This window comes from Phalacrocorax carbo, chromosome 16, assembly GCF_963921805.1.
Source record: "Phalacrocorax carbo chromosome 16, bPhaCar2.1, whole genome shotgun sequence".
Lineage (NCBI taxonomy): Eukaryota > Metazoa > Chordata > Aves > Suliformes > Phalacrocoracidae > Phalacrocorax > Phalacrocorax carbo.
Window position 1 is genome coordinate 6,999,642 of NC_087528.1, and position 15,397 is coordinate 7,015,038.

Here is a 15,397-nt window from a genome sequence, read left to right on the forward strand (position 1 = left end):
GGGCCGACTGCGCGAAGACCCCCGTGGGCAACGCTCCCACGCTCCCGCATCGCCCCGGACGCGGCCATCCCGCCGCGTTCACCTCCAGCCGCAGAGAGCCGGCGCGTTTCCCTGGTCCCCGGGGAGCCTCGGGATGCCGCCGGGGAAGCGTCCGCCTTGGGCGGGTACCGCTGTTACCCCCCCCCGCACCCGGTAGCAGAAAAGCGACATCCAGCACCCACCGCATCCGCCTCCCGCACCGCGCCGGGAGCACCGAGGAGCTGCACCGCAGGCAGGCAGGGGCGCAGGCAGGGGCGCAGGCAGGGGCGCAGGCAGGGGCGCAGGCAGGGGCCCGCTCCCGCGCAGCCACAGCAGTTTTGGGGGCGGGAGAAAAAAAAAAACCCAAAACCCCCGAAAGGCGACCCGCCGCGCAGGCGGTGCGGAGCCGGCGCCGACCCAGGGCACCCCCGCGCAGCGCCGCGGAACCGCAGCGCCGGGAAAAGGCGCCCCCGCGGCTTGCGCGCTATTTGCGCGCCCGCCCCGCCCCGCGCAGCCTCCGCGGGCGCGCAGCACCGCGCCGCCCCCTGCAGGACGCGGCGGGACTACAGCACCCAGGCGGCCGCGCGGCGGCCGTCGGCAGCGCGCCTGCGCACTGCGCCCCCAGCTCCAAGTTTGGAGCTTTTAGCTGCCAGCCCTGGCCCATCATGTAGGTGCAGCAGAGCCTTCCCTACCATTGCAAGCAGGGGGGGAGGAAACCCCCCGCTCTGCAAGCTGCCCTGCAAAGTGTGCAATTGCACGGCCCCCCCCACCCCCCCCGCTGCAAGGAGAGCTGCTGCAGCAAGTCAGGAAAACTCCAGTTGCATGAAGATTGAGCGCTTGCAGTTTGCATCTTTGTTGCAAAACTAGCTCCAGAAGAGAGGCAAGGCAAAGTCTTTTGTGCTCCCCTCCCCCATCAAAGCAAAGGGGAAAATGTCTCAGTCGAGAGGTAAGGCTCCTACTTCTGTTCGTTGCAAATATGCAAAAAGTCGTGCATGCATTTTTAAGTGCATGCATGCATTTTTCGGGATGCAATTGCATTTTGAAGTTTGAGGCTTTCAATGGCTCAGTTGCATTTCCTGTTTAGTATGTGCCTTTTTGCAGACACACACACACTCACACACACAGTTCCTGTAAGGCAGGGCTTGCAGTTCAGCTGTGCATTGACGTTATTTGAATTCTTCTGCGGGGATTACTGAGCCCTTTTTGCCTTTTGCACAGTCAGGACAGATAAAGGGTGTTGAAGAGCAGATGCATTCGCTACTGTATATATGCGTGCAAAATGGGCACAATGCATGCGAATTGCAGCTAATTTCAAGTGCAAATTTAAATGAAACTTTGAAAGAAGTCCGTGGAGGAGATGAAAGGTGAAACTTGAGTGGAGTTACCAGGAATTAAATATATACCTATGTTTCCATGGGAAAGTATTGTTCTTGTGCCAGGACTGAGATCATTTTCCACCGATTTATTCCCCCCTCCCCCTTAATATTTGGTAACTTTTGGTCAGAGGCAGCAGTGTGGTTTGTAACACCAGATCGCTCAGAGCATGCAGAAGGGCTGCTTTATTTAGCATTTAGGAGCAGGGGCTCAGCACTTCGGATGGAGCGGGAGGGGCGCGTTTGGGTAGGGGACAACAGTGATTTTTTAGAATTTTTCTCTTTTTTTTTCGTGCCGGCGCGGTGGGGAAGGCTTAGTCTTTGCTTTTTAACTTGATGATTTTTCCGGCGTGGCTCTGCCTTGTGTCCTGCAAGGGGGAGGCGGGGGGGGGGGGGCGGGGGTGGAGAATTTAATATTGCAAAAAATGCTGTGGGAACGCAATAGTCCCTGCAAGACCAGGCTGAGATGTTTAAGGAGGAGTTGCTCTGGCCATTCATTGTGAAAATAGATGCACATATGTCAGCGACTGGCCACACAGATGCGGCTTTTGGAGCTTGTTTTAAATGTTTGGATTTGATATTGCAGCTTGCCTCTCCTTCAATTTTGCAGCCCTCACACGTATTGGGGAGCGGGGGGGTGACAGACAGTGCACGGCTGGTGGGAGAGCAGCTCCCGAGCTGGGGCGGGGGCTTCGTGTTGTTGTTGTTGTTGGGTTTTGGCGTTTGTTTTTTTTTAAAAGACATCTGGGAAGTCAGTGGCCTTCTACTACAAGCCTTGCTGGGAGGACATCAGAAGGAGGTGCTTTCACAGCTCTTGCCACACAGTTTTCCTTTGTAAGAAAAATGTAAAGTTGTTGTATAATTTATTCCTAATTTGGGTTTGCTGCAGTCATCTTTTCCAGCCAAGCAGAGAATTGTAAAAGTTTCCAACAGAAAGAGCCAAGGAAGTTTGATAATGCAGAATTGAATCAAACGATACCCAGGGCGCGCTGCCGCTCACAGGAGGGTCCCTGCGAGACCCGTGGAGGGGCAGGGGCTGGGCAGGGGAGCAGCCGCTCCCTGGGGGTCCCCAGAAAGCCTGACCACCGGAGCCGGCGCCGGGCAGGGACCTGTGCTGGTGGCCCTGCCGCCCACCCTCCCGGGGCGCCGCTCAGCCCCCACGCTCGCCAGCTCTGGCCTTGTCTATCCCTCTCAGTACCAGGAAAATGGGAAAATACAAGTAGCCAACCCACAAAACATGACCTCAATGAATGGCATCATTCTTGAATCCATTTTCCGTCCATCTCACGCTCTGCAATACGAGTGTCTAAGTTTGAATTCCTTACACAGATAACTTTTCCGCGTTCAGCTGTTCAGGCTGAGGTTTTGCTTGGGAAGGGGTTTGCACCAGAGGTATCGTTCTTCAGGATGAATTAAGGGAGGCATAATCTGCATTTCAGGATCAGCTTTCATGTGTTGCACAGGAGGTTCCTCGTCAGCTTTCTAAAATACTGCACAGAGCTTCAGCCAGCTGCTGAGCTCTGGAGCCCTCTCCCTACTTTGAATCGTTTCCAAAGTTGTTCTGAGAATTTGCCAGAGATTAATTTTTTTAATGCTGCTTGTCGGGGGGACAGTAATCAGGAGGGTTATTCTCTGATAAAACACGTTCCCGGCAAGGAATCTCACCTAGTTAAAGAGGGTAGAACCGCTCCTCGGACCCTGCCTGCGCCACGCGAGGAAGCGGAGGTGATCCGCTTTCTGCACAGCCATAGCATGGGCTGTAGGAGATAAAACTCTCCCTGGAGTTTGGAAGCAACGGTTTCATTCTGGCCGCTTCCACAGCAGAAAGCAGCAGATGCCTCCAGCATCGCGCTTGCAGTATTCAGCCACGTTACCTGTGCCCCGACGGACTCCTTAAGACTTTGCAGTTGACAAAATACAGATGAAGTCAGAAAGACACCACCGGCGCCGAACTCCTGCATTTCACCCCGTGCTCATCTCTACCTTCATTCCCTCCTTCAAGTTGCAAAATGGTATTTTTAGTTGGACGGAGCAATCCGTAGAAAACACCATTTCCCCAAGCACCACAGGTCCCTGCAGTCTGTTTCTCACCTTCAGAGAGGAGTCGGCTCCGGACAAGTGGGACTCGATGTTGATGGTAGTTCAGAAGAAGTTGAATTGTTGCCCAAATGTGGCACATTTGGCTGTCATGACTAATAGGATATTATTCTGGAAGAGAAAAAAATGCGGAAGCCCATATTAATTACAAGCTAAACACAGTTTGAGGCTATAAATCTGAACTCTCGTGACAGCAGATACATTCAAGAGTCTTCCAAATTCATTGTAATGGGGGAATTATTCACTCACGAAGCCCACATCAGAGAAGCAACCTGCAAATATGCAAATTTCTCCATTGAAATAAGAAGAGGGAAGGGGGAGCAGCTCCATTAGAGCATTAATTCATAAACAGTATATTGAAAAGAGCTACATTTAACTAAATATTGCTGTCCATTGATCTCATTCCTCATTCTTAGACTTTGTTGTTTTAAATACGATTTTTTGTGCTCTAGCTGAAAAAGGATGCGGAGATTATGAGAACCACATTCCACGTGATGCTGCCTGAACATGTACCCTATGGACTCTGACCAAAGGCTCTGCACCTATTCAAAATACTACATTTTATGTAAAATGCTCTTTTTTTTTTCCAGCTAGAAGTCTCAGTGGAACAGATGTAAAGCATAAATGGTAGCTTGCTTTTTTTTTTTTTAAATCCTAGGTAGGTGGCAGGTTTTTGCTAGTATAAAATTAACCCGTAAGCAGCGTGAGGCTCCCGTTGGTTGTGCAATGTGCAGCTTGCCTCGTCAGCACCACCTCAGCTTCTCGCCATTAACACACTCCCATGACATAGGCACTTGGCAAGGGCACGCTTTGCAAGAGCACGGTGAGCAAAGCTGTGGCACGGGCAGTGAGGTGCAAGCCTAGCAAAGCCTAGTCTACCAGCAAACACAGCCAATTTCAGTTCGAGTTGTTGATTTATTTTAATTTTTTTTTTTGAGGATGCCATGTTAAACTACCGTTTCACCCTGTTGCATGTGCTGCTTGCTCTGCTATACCGCTTTCATGACGGAGGTGCGTGCGTACTTGCTTTGGGTTAAGAGGGGTCAAATGTTTATAAAGAGGCTTAAAAGTTTCATGCAATGCAATGCTGGAGGAATTAACCAGCATGGGGAAAAAGAAAACCAACTAGTTGGGGTAGAAAGTATTAGGCTAGAAATGATGTCTGACACAAGCCAAATCACTGCTCTGCACCGCTGAGCAAGCGGGAGCCGAGACGCCCAGTGGAGCCCCTCCAGCTGCTGTCCTTTGCTGCCTGCTCCCTTTGCGTTGCACTAAGGAGGCATCTGCTTGCCAAGCTGCTGGGCTGCGCAGGGAAGGAGCTCTCGCCCCCTCCGCTCCATGTGGCAACACGCAAAAACCAGAGTGCATTTGCAGGGCGCCCTGTCCCCATGGCCCGGCACGGCCCGAGAGCCGGCAACGCGCTGGTCAGGGGAGCAGCTCCCCCGTGCTGAGCGGGCAGCTCGGCAGGGACAGGAAGACACAAGCATTTAAAAGCTCAAACTATAGAAGTAATTACAGCAATAAAAGTGCTAAGTTTCAGGGAAAAAGGAGCAAAGATCTGTTTTTTCCTCCCAGATGAAAAATAATTATTTTTGTTACTACCACAGTAAGCGTTGCTTATTTGTTACTTTAGTCACCAAAAAAAAATGGAGCTTCTTTCGGGGTGAATTCCCTCCCATGACACATCCATAAGCTGCTAAGGTGAGGCAAATGATACTCCATTAAAACCGCAGGAGTAATTTAGAGAGATGAGACACTTCATTCCTCCAAAAGTATTGGCATTAATGGAACACAATTACCTTCAAAGTCACATGGCAGATTTGCAAATTCTGTGTACTGTGGTTGCAAATACGCAAGATGACTAAAAAGTTCCCTTTTTTCCCCTGCAAACAATACATGCGTTTGATGTCACTTGTCCATTTTCTCTTGCTGAAAAGAGCCATAACAACATCTAGAGAAGCCTCTCAAAAAAGGATTTGAAAACACCACATCCGAAACAAGCTCCGGGCCCTTTTTTAAGTTGGAAAAAGAAGAAATAGCTTTGATAGCACAGGAGTGGGAACACACTTGCAGTCCTCCTCTGTGAATGCACTTGGAGGACTGCAGTGTCTGTTATCCCGATCACTGGGCACGGCCGTGATTCCCAGCCCTTTCCCACGGCGTTCCCTGCCTTCACCCATGAACCTGCATTTCCAATGCTCGGCCTGCCCACAGGTCCCCTCCAGCTCTGAAGGCAAAGCTCTGCCTCTCTGCTCCTGTCTCACGGGGAGATAAAGCACCCGCGGGCAGTGCTCACTGGGCAGGTCCCAGCCTCCCGACGGCAGAGGGTGGGACGAGTAATTCTGCGTAAGGGGAAGGGGTAGAAACCAGAGCACACAGGCATCCCTTACTGCGGTCACTCACGTTTTGGGGTACGATCAGGGCATTGTACGAGTTTGGCAGCGTGGCCACCAACAACATCATTATATGAAGTGTCGAGTCAGTCTCCGGGGGCCAGCTAAATTGCAGGACTGTTCTTTTAATTTTAGACATGGCCAGAGCTATAATTAAAAAAAAAAGTTTCATTACCTGTAGAGTTACTTGGCTCCCTTCCTTAGGGCCTGTCTGGGAATAGTTCAAGAGATTATCAGCTAGAGCAACATTAGCAGGAAAGCAGATCTGGGGACCCTGGAGCCGTGCCGCATTAGATATCGCACTCCGTGGGGGCAGAGTGGTGAAGGCCGTTTGGTGCAATTTCCATATCTACTCATTGTGCAAAAAGTTTTTTTTTGTTTGTTTGTACTTTTGTCTTCCAAATCCACAATATTCTGCACGTTGACAAGTGTGAATGGAAGTGTGTCTTCTGCTCAGTAATCCTGGCTCAGTAAAAAGGAATTTGGAGAGGGGAAGCCTGAGAGTCTCGCTTGTAGGGCTTTCTTTTGTCTCAAAGCCAAAATTAAAGCTATCCTTACATTTAAGCTAGAAATTCCAAACACCCAGTTGATGTTTCAGAGGGTTCATCCCACCATGAAAGTCTCTGGGGTGCTAAAGCACTTTTGAGTCATCTTTACTTTGGACGTGTTGCAAAGAGAGGCTGAACATCCTTCATGGAAGCTCCGCTTGTGCTGGTGCTAGCAAAGCCGCAGCTGAACATCACTCTGGCTTTGCACCCCATAGTCAAATAAGGGCCTGAATTTGTACGAGCACAGTAAAAGCAGCATCCAGCCGCATCAGGAGAACAGTTGGGGGTAGGAGCTACTCAGGCTACTTTCCCCCCATAGTTGCTGTAGGAGCAGTGGCCATGGCATATTAGGCTGCTGCAAAAAGCTGAGTGCAGTGAAGCCCAGGGAGCGCTGTGCAAGCGGCTGGAGGGAGCAGCCTCTGCAGCTGAGATAGAGTTTCATATGTGTAAGAAAGATTGCAGAGAAAAAGCATTCCCCCCCCCCCCCCCGTTTGAACAGCAAAACTTCACCGAGCAGAGCTGATCCAGTTTCCTGCTGTATCTGTTTTGTTAGCCTAGTTAGCTTGCAATTTTATAATCAAGGCTAGATTTTCCTCACCTGCACCCCAGCGGATCAAAAATCATTAGAAGAACTGAAGCCCAAGCAGCATCCACTTTTACTGCACTCACATGAAACCAGTGGAAAAAAAAACAACCCACAAACCAGCAGAAGTTGCAGATGAGATGCCAAAGATAAAGCAGCAATAGAAAATAAGGACAGGAGTCAACACTTCACTGTGTCTGCAGTAAGAGGCCTTTAATGAAGGCTGAATCAGCATAGACTTGGTAGCTGCTTTTGAAGGAGAATCTTTTTTCTAAACAAAAATATGTAATTGCACTCAATGAAACAATGCCTATCGGTGCCAAATGGCCTCAGAGCATCATCTGGCTGCTCCTCTGTGGAAGTCCCAGGCAACATGCTTTTGTGCTTGTTTTCATCCTGCAGCGGGGTCTGGTCCTGAAGTTCCTCGTTCATGTGTTTTCAGCCTGGCTTATTTGGCACTTAAGCAACGAGTTATAATACAAAAATTTCAGCTCCACTCCATGTTATCATTACTCTTAAGGATGTTTAGTGTTTTTCCAGTAGTTCAAGGTCAGATATAGAAAATGACTCAAAGTCTTTTGTTGTTCTGACAGCGCTAAAGTAATGGAAGTCCCCATCTGGCAAAGGCAAACCTTGCCAGAGTATCAACATCAAAAAGGGAGATAAAAAAATTTGGAAGGGAAACCCAGCATTGATTACTGGGTTTCTTTCCCTGGACTCGCTCCATTATATCTGCTCTCATCAACTCTCAGCATCTCCCATCTCTTGTACACAGGAGCCCCAGTAAGAGCCCGCTGGACTTGCATGCTCACACAAGTACCTGCGTGTAGGAGGTGAAGCGTTCACTTAAACAGGGCTCTGAGATGAGAAGGTCCTTTTGGCACCAGCTCTGCGTGGAGGGTTTGCGCAGCGCCTAGCACTGCCCCGGGCGCCAGCTCCTTGTTCCTGCGGCACTTCTCCAGTGCTGGCAACAGGCACCCGTTTAGAGGCACTTTCCAGCTTTGATTTCAACACAGCCTTTTCTTCCTAGAGCTGCTTTCATTGCCTACAATTAGGGTCTCCAATGCTGCAAAAGTATGAAGAAATAAAACCAAATTTGGCTTTGAAAAGACCGAAATTGATTTACTCTTTCCAACAGCTGATGCTGCGGCCTTTTAAAAAGGAACTGTCAGCCTGTGATCATAGCATTTATGCCTGCTACTGCCCAGGGATTAAAGCACAGATATGTGACATTTATTGCAGTTTTATTCAATGAGCGAAACACCTGTAGGAGCTTAGAACAGCTGTCTCCCTTCTTCCCGTTAGATGTATCATGAAGACAGGGACTTTACACGCTATCATCAAAATGCCAAAACCCCTTTGGGCAAAGCTACTTATTAAGTAGATTTGTTTAAGCACTGAACCTCAGCACTAAGCAAAAATGCCTCTGCAGAAGCGCAAGCCACAGCACAGGGCTTTTGGCAGCCCTGATGGGTCCCTGAAGCGCAAAGGGTCACCCGAGCCGCTGCACAAGGCAGCCAGGATCTGGCCAGCTGGGACTCTGGTGTTAGTGATGCACAGAGATCGAGCTTGATTTCCAAACCCCGGGCAGGTTTTGGAGCTGGCAACAGGACAGGGGAGCTGCAACAGTTTTTGTCCTAAACTTGACCACCACTGAAGTTTTGGTCATGGAGATGTAGACTTAACCTGCAGTCCCCTCTTGCAGGTTTGCTTCTCTGAGTTGAAAGATGCCGATGGTTAATGCAGAAGCTCACTTCCAAGCAGACCTCAGTACTTAACTGTACTAATTAAATGTTTTCAAAAACCACAAGATTGACCTTCACTGCATGCCCACAGATTTTTCTCTCATTTAACAAGCACAGGGCTGACAGAGTAGCCTATTAAACGAGAAGAAAGGCATTGCTTTAGATGCTGCTGTTTGTCAACCTGTTCCAAAGTGTTTTCTGCTTTTTAACTGTAGGAGATGTAAACTATAATCCCCTAATAACCTACCAGGAGAAACTGGGCTGAAAATGAGAAATGCTTGGCTCAAATAAAGCACAAAGTCTGATAAAATAGTGAACACACTTAAAACTGAAGTTCACACCAATATCTATGCAACAAGCCACAACAGCCATTATATATACAGGTCCTTATATAAGCAGAGAGCCATTCTATGTGGCATAGAGTTGCCTTTGGGGGATACCCTCTACAAAAAAATTAAAGGCAATTAACATAGACTCGGACTTCCTTACCTTTCCCAAGGACACCAGGAATTTGCTCATTGCTAATAAAACTTGGAACATCTCTACAGAGAACTTGAATTCCTGCCAAGGAATCAGTTTTACAAATTAACTAAAAGACCAGATCGGTGCAGTGCACTGCGTGAAAGGACATCGCAAGCCAGCCCCCCGACAGAGCAGCATCTGAACTGGAGGCAGAGCCCAAAATAGTCCCTGGCAGCTGGGGAGGGTGACACAGACACTGCATTCAAGGATGATTAGTAGTAAGTTGCTTTCTGGAGACAAGGAGGACTGAATTTGCACCTTTTTGGCAGAGGGAAGGACCTCCGGGCTTGCACCTCTCCAGGTCCTTGCAGGGTGACAGTATGGGAACACACTCTTGCTTGTAGCCACCTGAGCTAGGCAGCACAGCAAGCTTGCTTCCACATAGCATGACTTCAGTTTCATTCATGTCATTAGGCAGCTTCCTTTATAGCTAAGCATGTGATTTTTTTTTTCTTCCCCTCAAAAACATTTGGTACTTCCCCCGCAAGAAATCAGAAGCTTTATGTCTGATAAGAGGCTGGAACAGCTTCCTGCAATAGGAGAGCATTCCTCCTCTCGCTCTTCCTGCGCAGACCTCAGAACAATGCCAGCACTTCCAGCATCAACAAGCATTTACTTTACCTTGTAGCACACTCATTTAGGGCCCATCCTGTGCAAGCATCTCCCCAGCCAGCACCTCCTGCTAAAGAGAGGGGGCCCTTTTTCCAGGAGCTTGCTTTAAAAAGGCATTGCTGCAGCTGAAAAGCAAGGAACAATCTGGGAGATTGAATCAGAGCCGATTCAGAGCAGCTGTAGCCAAGCAGGGCCCTCATTTGAACGAGTGGGGTCTGAAGAATCTTCTTTCCCCTTAAAAAAGAAGCTAAATAGGATTTTTTTTTTATACTCTGATCTTGAAACTACTTGTGCATGTGCTAAACTTGGAGCATATGAGTCCTTTTGCAGGAGTCAGTGGGACTGAATGTGCTTGGAGTTGAGCACACGCATAAGAATTTACAAGGTTGCGGATGTATTTTGTCCTGGTTGCTAAGTAGGATGGACGTTATGGATCTGTGTCGATGATTTATACTGCCCTGCTTTCTCTGGGTTTCTTTTTTCCCATTTCTGCTTATCTGTTCTTGCAACTTAGAAAGCAGTATCGTGTTTGCGAGTGTGTATGCATACAGCTGAAACTAGTCTTGAACCTCGCACAGGGAGTTCTACAGAGGCTTTGACAGAAAGGCTTATAAAGGCCGTTTTGTAATTACAGCTCCTGATTTAGAAGGCTGGATAGAGGGATGTAATCTGATGGGGTCTGATCCATGTGGACATATGTGGACAGGAAAAAATCTGCCCAGTTGTGTCAGGGACACTATTGGGGGAAAAAAAGGAGAAGACTTGCTGTCTTCTGCCAAGGTACTATGCGATAATCCATTTCTTCAACACGCTTTCCAAACTGAGATAAAATTGCATGATAAAACCCAGGGAAAGGCTTTGTTCTTTACATACTGCTTGATTTACTTTACTATATGACATACAAGCAAGCGTATGCTCTTAGCAGGTGTCTGGGAGGGGAGCTGGAAGTTCATGCTCTCTGACCTCTGGCTAAAATCCGTTTGAACTTGAAGGAGCTTCCCTGGGAGCCCCCGAGAGCTGCGCTGCATCCTGCAGACCTTCAGGTGCATCGCCTTGACCTTCTGAGACTTCTTGCGTGTCCAAAGATACATTGCTGAAGCGGTTGCAGGACCGAGACTTGTGTTTGTGGTTGGACAGTCTCGCTGTTGCCGTCGTGGTGGTGGAGCAGCTCCGGTTCTCGCCCGTCTCTGCTGCCAGCAGTTTCTTGGAGCAGCTGCTGTTATTGCTGACAGTGCAAACTGGGTGCAGATATTCTCTTAGTGCCTCCTGTCCTGCTCTGGTGGTGGGGGAGTGCCCAAAGTTGCAATGCTGGAGACCTGGGTGGGTGCCGGGGCTCTGAGGGGCCGTGGGTTTGCCTTTCCTGCAGTTGCCCTTGGCTTCTCACTGTGAATAGGGCTCCTGTGTGGTTTTAAAGTAGGACCCACACGTTTGCTGGGAGGCATTGCCAGCAGAGGGAGCAGGAGTTAGTTCCTCCCACCTGCACTGTCCAGAGCTGTCAAATACCATCTTTAATAATTTAGGTACAAAAAAAAGCAAATAAAATCATAAATTGAAAAAAGAATAGCAAAAGAGATCTGTCTAACACTGTCGCACAAAGGCAGATTGGCCAACGTCCTGACTGTGTTGAAAACTTAATATTTGGCTGAGCCTTTAAAAAATTCCCCATGACGAAATGTTAAGCAAGGAAGCAGATCCCCTCCTTCCATGTCAGTGCTGCGGGAGCTGCGGTGTTGGGCTCATGCAAGAAAACCTCCAGGCGAGATTGCCACCGGATTTCTAATCAATTTATCTGTTTGGACCGAGCCGCAAGTAAAGGCCAGAGCGTGAGCAGCATATCCCTGGGAAGAAAATTAGGCGTTGATGTGAAATTCTTCTGAGTGTTATTTGCACCACAGAAGAGGAAAGTGATCCTAAAATTATCTTCAATTCAACACTTTTAGTTGAAACAAACAGTTGCCAGCTGCCAAACAGAACAGCACAACTTGGGAACTGAAGAGAAGTAATTCAGTCTAGAGGTGTCTTGTACAAATTTGGCACTATTTATTAAATCTTTTCAACCCAGAGGTGCCATTTTCCCCTGAGGAGCAGAGGGTGAGGGTACTCACTAAAGAAATGGCTTGTGGTGCATTCCTCTATTTCCATGGGTATTCCCATTTCACTGTAAAACTTATTGATACTCTTTAATTTGCAGAATGACAAAATCAGCGGACAGCTTTCCCTCTGCGGAACATAAATTGCCCATCTTGTCCTAAGGTGCCTTTACTTATGAGCAGAAAGTTATAAACCTGAGTTTTATATGCAGCATATCAGCTGTAGAAGACAGCTGATAGCGACGTAGTTTAAATGTCCAACATTTACAATATGCTGAACAAATTAAATCTGTGCTTGGTAGAATGAGACTGCTGTGGCTGCCCGGAGCACCCGGCAAGAGAAATAAAGCCATAGCTCAGATTTGCGCTGTGGTATTGATTAGATTTTATTCTGTCCTGCTGCGAGGGTGATGACACCAAGACCAGTGTCCCACAGACAAGGTGTGATCGTGCTCAGCGAGCAAAGGAATCTGCAGAGAAATGGGGCTGCATTAACACGTGGGGAGCAGCCGTTCAGAGCTGAAGGACAAATAACTGTGTATGCTTTCCTGGGGATGGTGACACCCCAAAGGGCCAGTTAGCTGAGCTCCCCAGGGGAGTCCTTCCTGGCCCATCACACCCTCCTGATTTAGCAATGTCCTTCTTTTCCCATGTTTAAGCCTCTTGGCTCATTATTGGCTGAAAAGCCTCAGTGCTTGCCCACGTAGCTTTGCCAGTGGATGCTACGGGGCAGCATCTCAGGCACAGGGAAGCAATGACGAGGAACCTGCAACCTGGCTGGCACCACTGCTTGCAGAGGAACTTCTGCCAGTGCCTGTGTGCGGGGTGTCCCTTCTGGTGGGTATGGCTGAAAAATGGGCTGAAGCCTGCAGCCGGGTACCCAGGGGACGGACAATTGCTGCAGCTATTGCAAGGGCTAAGAAAGACAAGTCTGGCATAGCCTTTATGTACATATTCCTGCTCAGCCTGTCACTTAATGCAGCCTTAATAGGAATGCATGCTTACAGTAAGCACGTGCTTAAATGCAAGCACCATCAAGACATAAGAACCTCCATAGCTGGAGCCACAAGCCTGAATCAGGCTTCTGAGTCTGCAGCACAGCAGAAATCAGCAAGCGGGTGGAAATGTCACCTTCGTTTTCCAAAGCAATTTGCATTTCCCTGGGCTGGCAGCACATCTGACAGCTCCAAGAGGCCCTGGCTCGGAAAGCGTGGTGCTGGTGCCGACACTGCCGGGGCGGCTGCCCCTCACCCGCTCTGCCGGGTGCATGGACTCGTCACCGCTCGGCGTCCAGGCAGATGGGGCAGATGCAGAAGCTGGTCTGTTTTTTTCACGGGAAATGAAGCTCTGCTGCGGGGCCCTTGCTCCACCAGCGATGCTTCCTTAAAAACACCTTGCAGGTCCCGCTGGGAGCAAAGCCTGGCTGCACCAAAAGCATTTAAAAAACCTGAAAACCAAAACTGAAATTGGAGGGAGACGTCTAGCAATAAAGTGTGTCTGATGGGGAGGGCATCCTTATCACCTCCCTGCAGCCAGACCTGGGAAAGTTGTTTTTGAGGCTCTGTAGAGCAATGGGGAAAGGAGGTGGATGCCCCTTTACTGTGCCAAGTTTTCCAGGGAGCGGTAGGTTTGGGAAGTGTAGAATTGTTCATAGCTGGGCTGGTGCTGGTGGATTTAAGGCACATCCTGCTCCCACCCTGGCTGAGGCAGACAGGGCACCTGCCTTTATGCTGCACATAGGGGACTTGCTGCTGCCTGCTAAATATTCGTGTAGGAAGTTGGTCAGAGCCCTGTAGTTGCATGTGGTCACTTACTGTTGCGTTTTGAGGTGAAATCTCAGTGGAAAAAAGGAAGTAAAAAAACCAGAGCAGAGTCCTGCGCATGATGCTCAGCTTGTGGGTGAACCTACAGCATCCCCACTCACACATTGGCTGTGGGAGCTTCAGCCCCTCATCCACAGAGCTGCATTGCGTGGGAGCACCCACCGGCACGGCAGAGCCTGCCTGTCCCTTGGGAGAGTTTTTAGGATGCTGCTGCTGCACTGAGGAGCAGAGCCCACCCTCCTTCTGTGCAAGGGGCAGAGCCAGGGCAGGGCGCAGGAAGCTTGGCTGAAAGGCTTGGGTAAGGCTTGCACACCGCGATGCATGCAAGTTTGGAAAGCACTTCATCCTCATGCCTGCAGCGCTCTGCTTCCGCTGCCTGTGGGCACGGGAGGCATCCGCCCTCCTGCCCGCGCGGGCACGGGCACGGGCAGCAGCCCACCTCCTCCGGCGCCGCTGGCAGGTGCGCTTTGGCAGGGAGAAAATAGAAATGAAGGTAGCGGCAATGAAAACAGCCACGTCCTCCAAATCCTCCTGCACAAAAGCCCTTTTGTTCCCCGGGTGAATTCCAAGAGCTTTTCTCCAGTTTTGATTCCAGCAAACTCCCACTGCAAGCAGACAGCCGAGGGTTCGAAAACAAAGCAGCAACTAAACCAAAAGTCCCTCATAAAAAATGCCCACGAGGGCTGGAGGCTCTTGACAAACAGCTTCCCCGGCCTGCAATTCCTGTGGATTTCCTAATTTGAGATAAGCAGCAAAGAAAACAGGCTCTGGGATGGGGACGCAGCGAAGCCAGCAGACCTTGGCGGGGAAAAATATGGGCTTGATTTATGGTGTACTGGTGACCGGAGGGAGTGACTGCCCCTGCCGCTCGCCTCCTCGGAGCTCCACTGCTGTGATTTCTCATGATATTGGGGGCCAGAGGAGAGGCCACGAGGCTCCTGGTGACTTCTGTTCCTCTGTGGGGTCTCTGCCAGCATCGCGTCTTTCCCAGAGCAACGGGAGGATGCAGCTGCCCGAATGCTGGAGACACAGGAGCCCCGTGAGGGATGCGACCTGCTCCAGTGACTATGAGGAGCAGAAAAGAAAGTCCCTTGTGGCATTGCTTCGACCCCAGTAAGATCGCCCCGAGCTTTTGTCTCTCGCAGCCTCATGTCGAGCAGCCGTGAGTGATTTGCAGGATTTGAGGGCATTTGAAACGGCCTGATGGGAGAAGAGGAGTGGCAGTGCTTTTTGTCTGTGCGTGATGAGGAAGGCTTGGCTGCACCCATGAAATTAAATTGATGGGTGGAAAATTAGTTAGGCAAAGCAAGGTGAGAAGAAGGAGTAGGCTTTGGTCCTTATAGGATTTCTATAAGATTATTGGAGATGGGGTGTGGGTAGGCAAGCTGTTGAATTTTGCATTTTGTGATTTTATGCATGGGCCTCCACAACCATCTCTGGAGGGTCCAGCATGTCCGGAGCATCAAGACGCAGATGGCTCCAGCCTTGGCAACCTCCAGCCAAAGGGCGTCACAGAAGGCTCACAAGCCTGGTGGGGATTTGTGCTGCTCTCCCATCCTTGGCTTGAACCACCTCAGTGGGTTTGGGCTAATA

General features: G+C 49.6%; 1 protein-coding gene across 1 annotated transcript in view; it reads left to right on the plus strand.

Annotated features, from left to right (window-relative positions):
- Window positions 1–385: 385 nt before the first annotated feature.
- Window positions 386–15,397, plus strand: part of MAP2K6 (mitogen-activated protein kinase kinase 6) — a 54,608-nt gene continuing 39,596 nt past the window's right edge. The window contains exon 1 of the mRNA XM_064467523.1: window positions 386–964. Within this exon, the coding sequence (XP_064323593.1) occupies window positions 949–964 (16 nt within the window). The 5' untranslated portion in view covers window positions 386–948. The remainder of the gene's footprint in view (window positions 965–15,397) is intronic.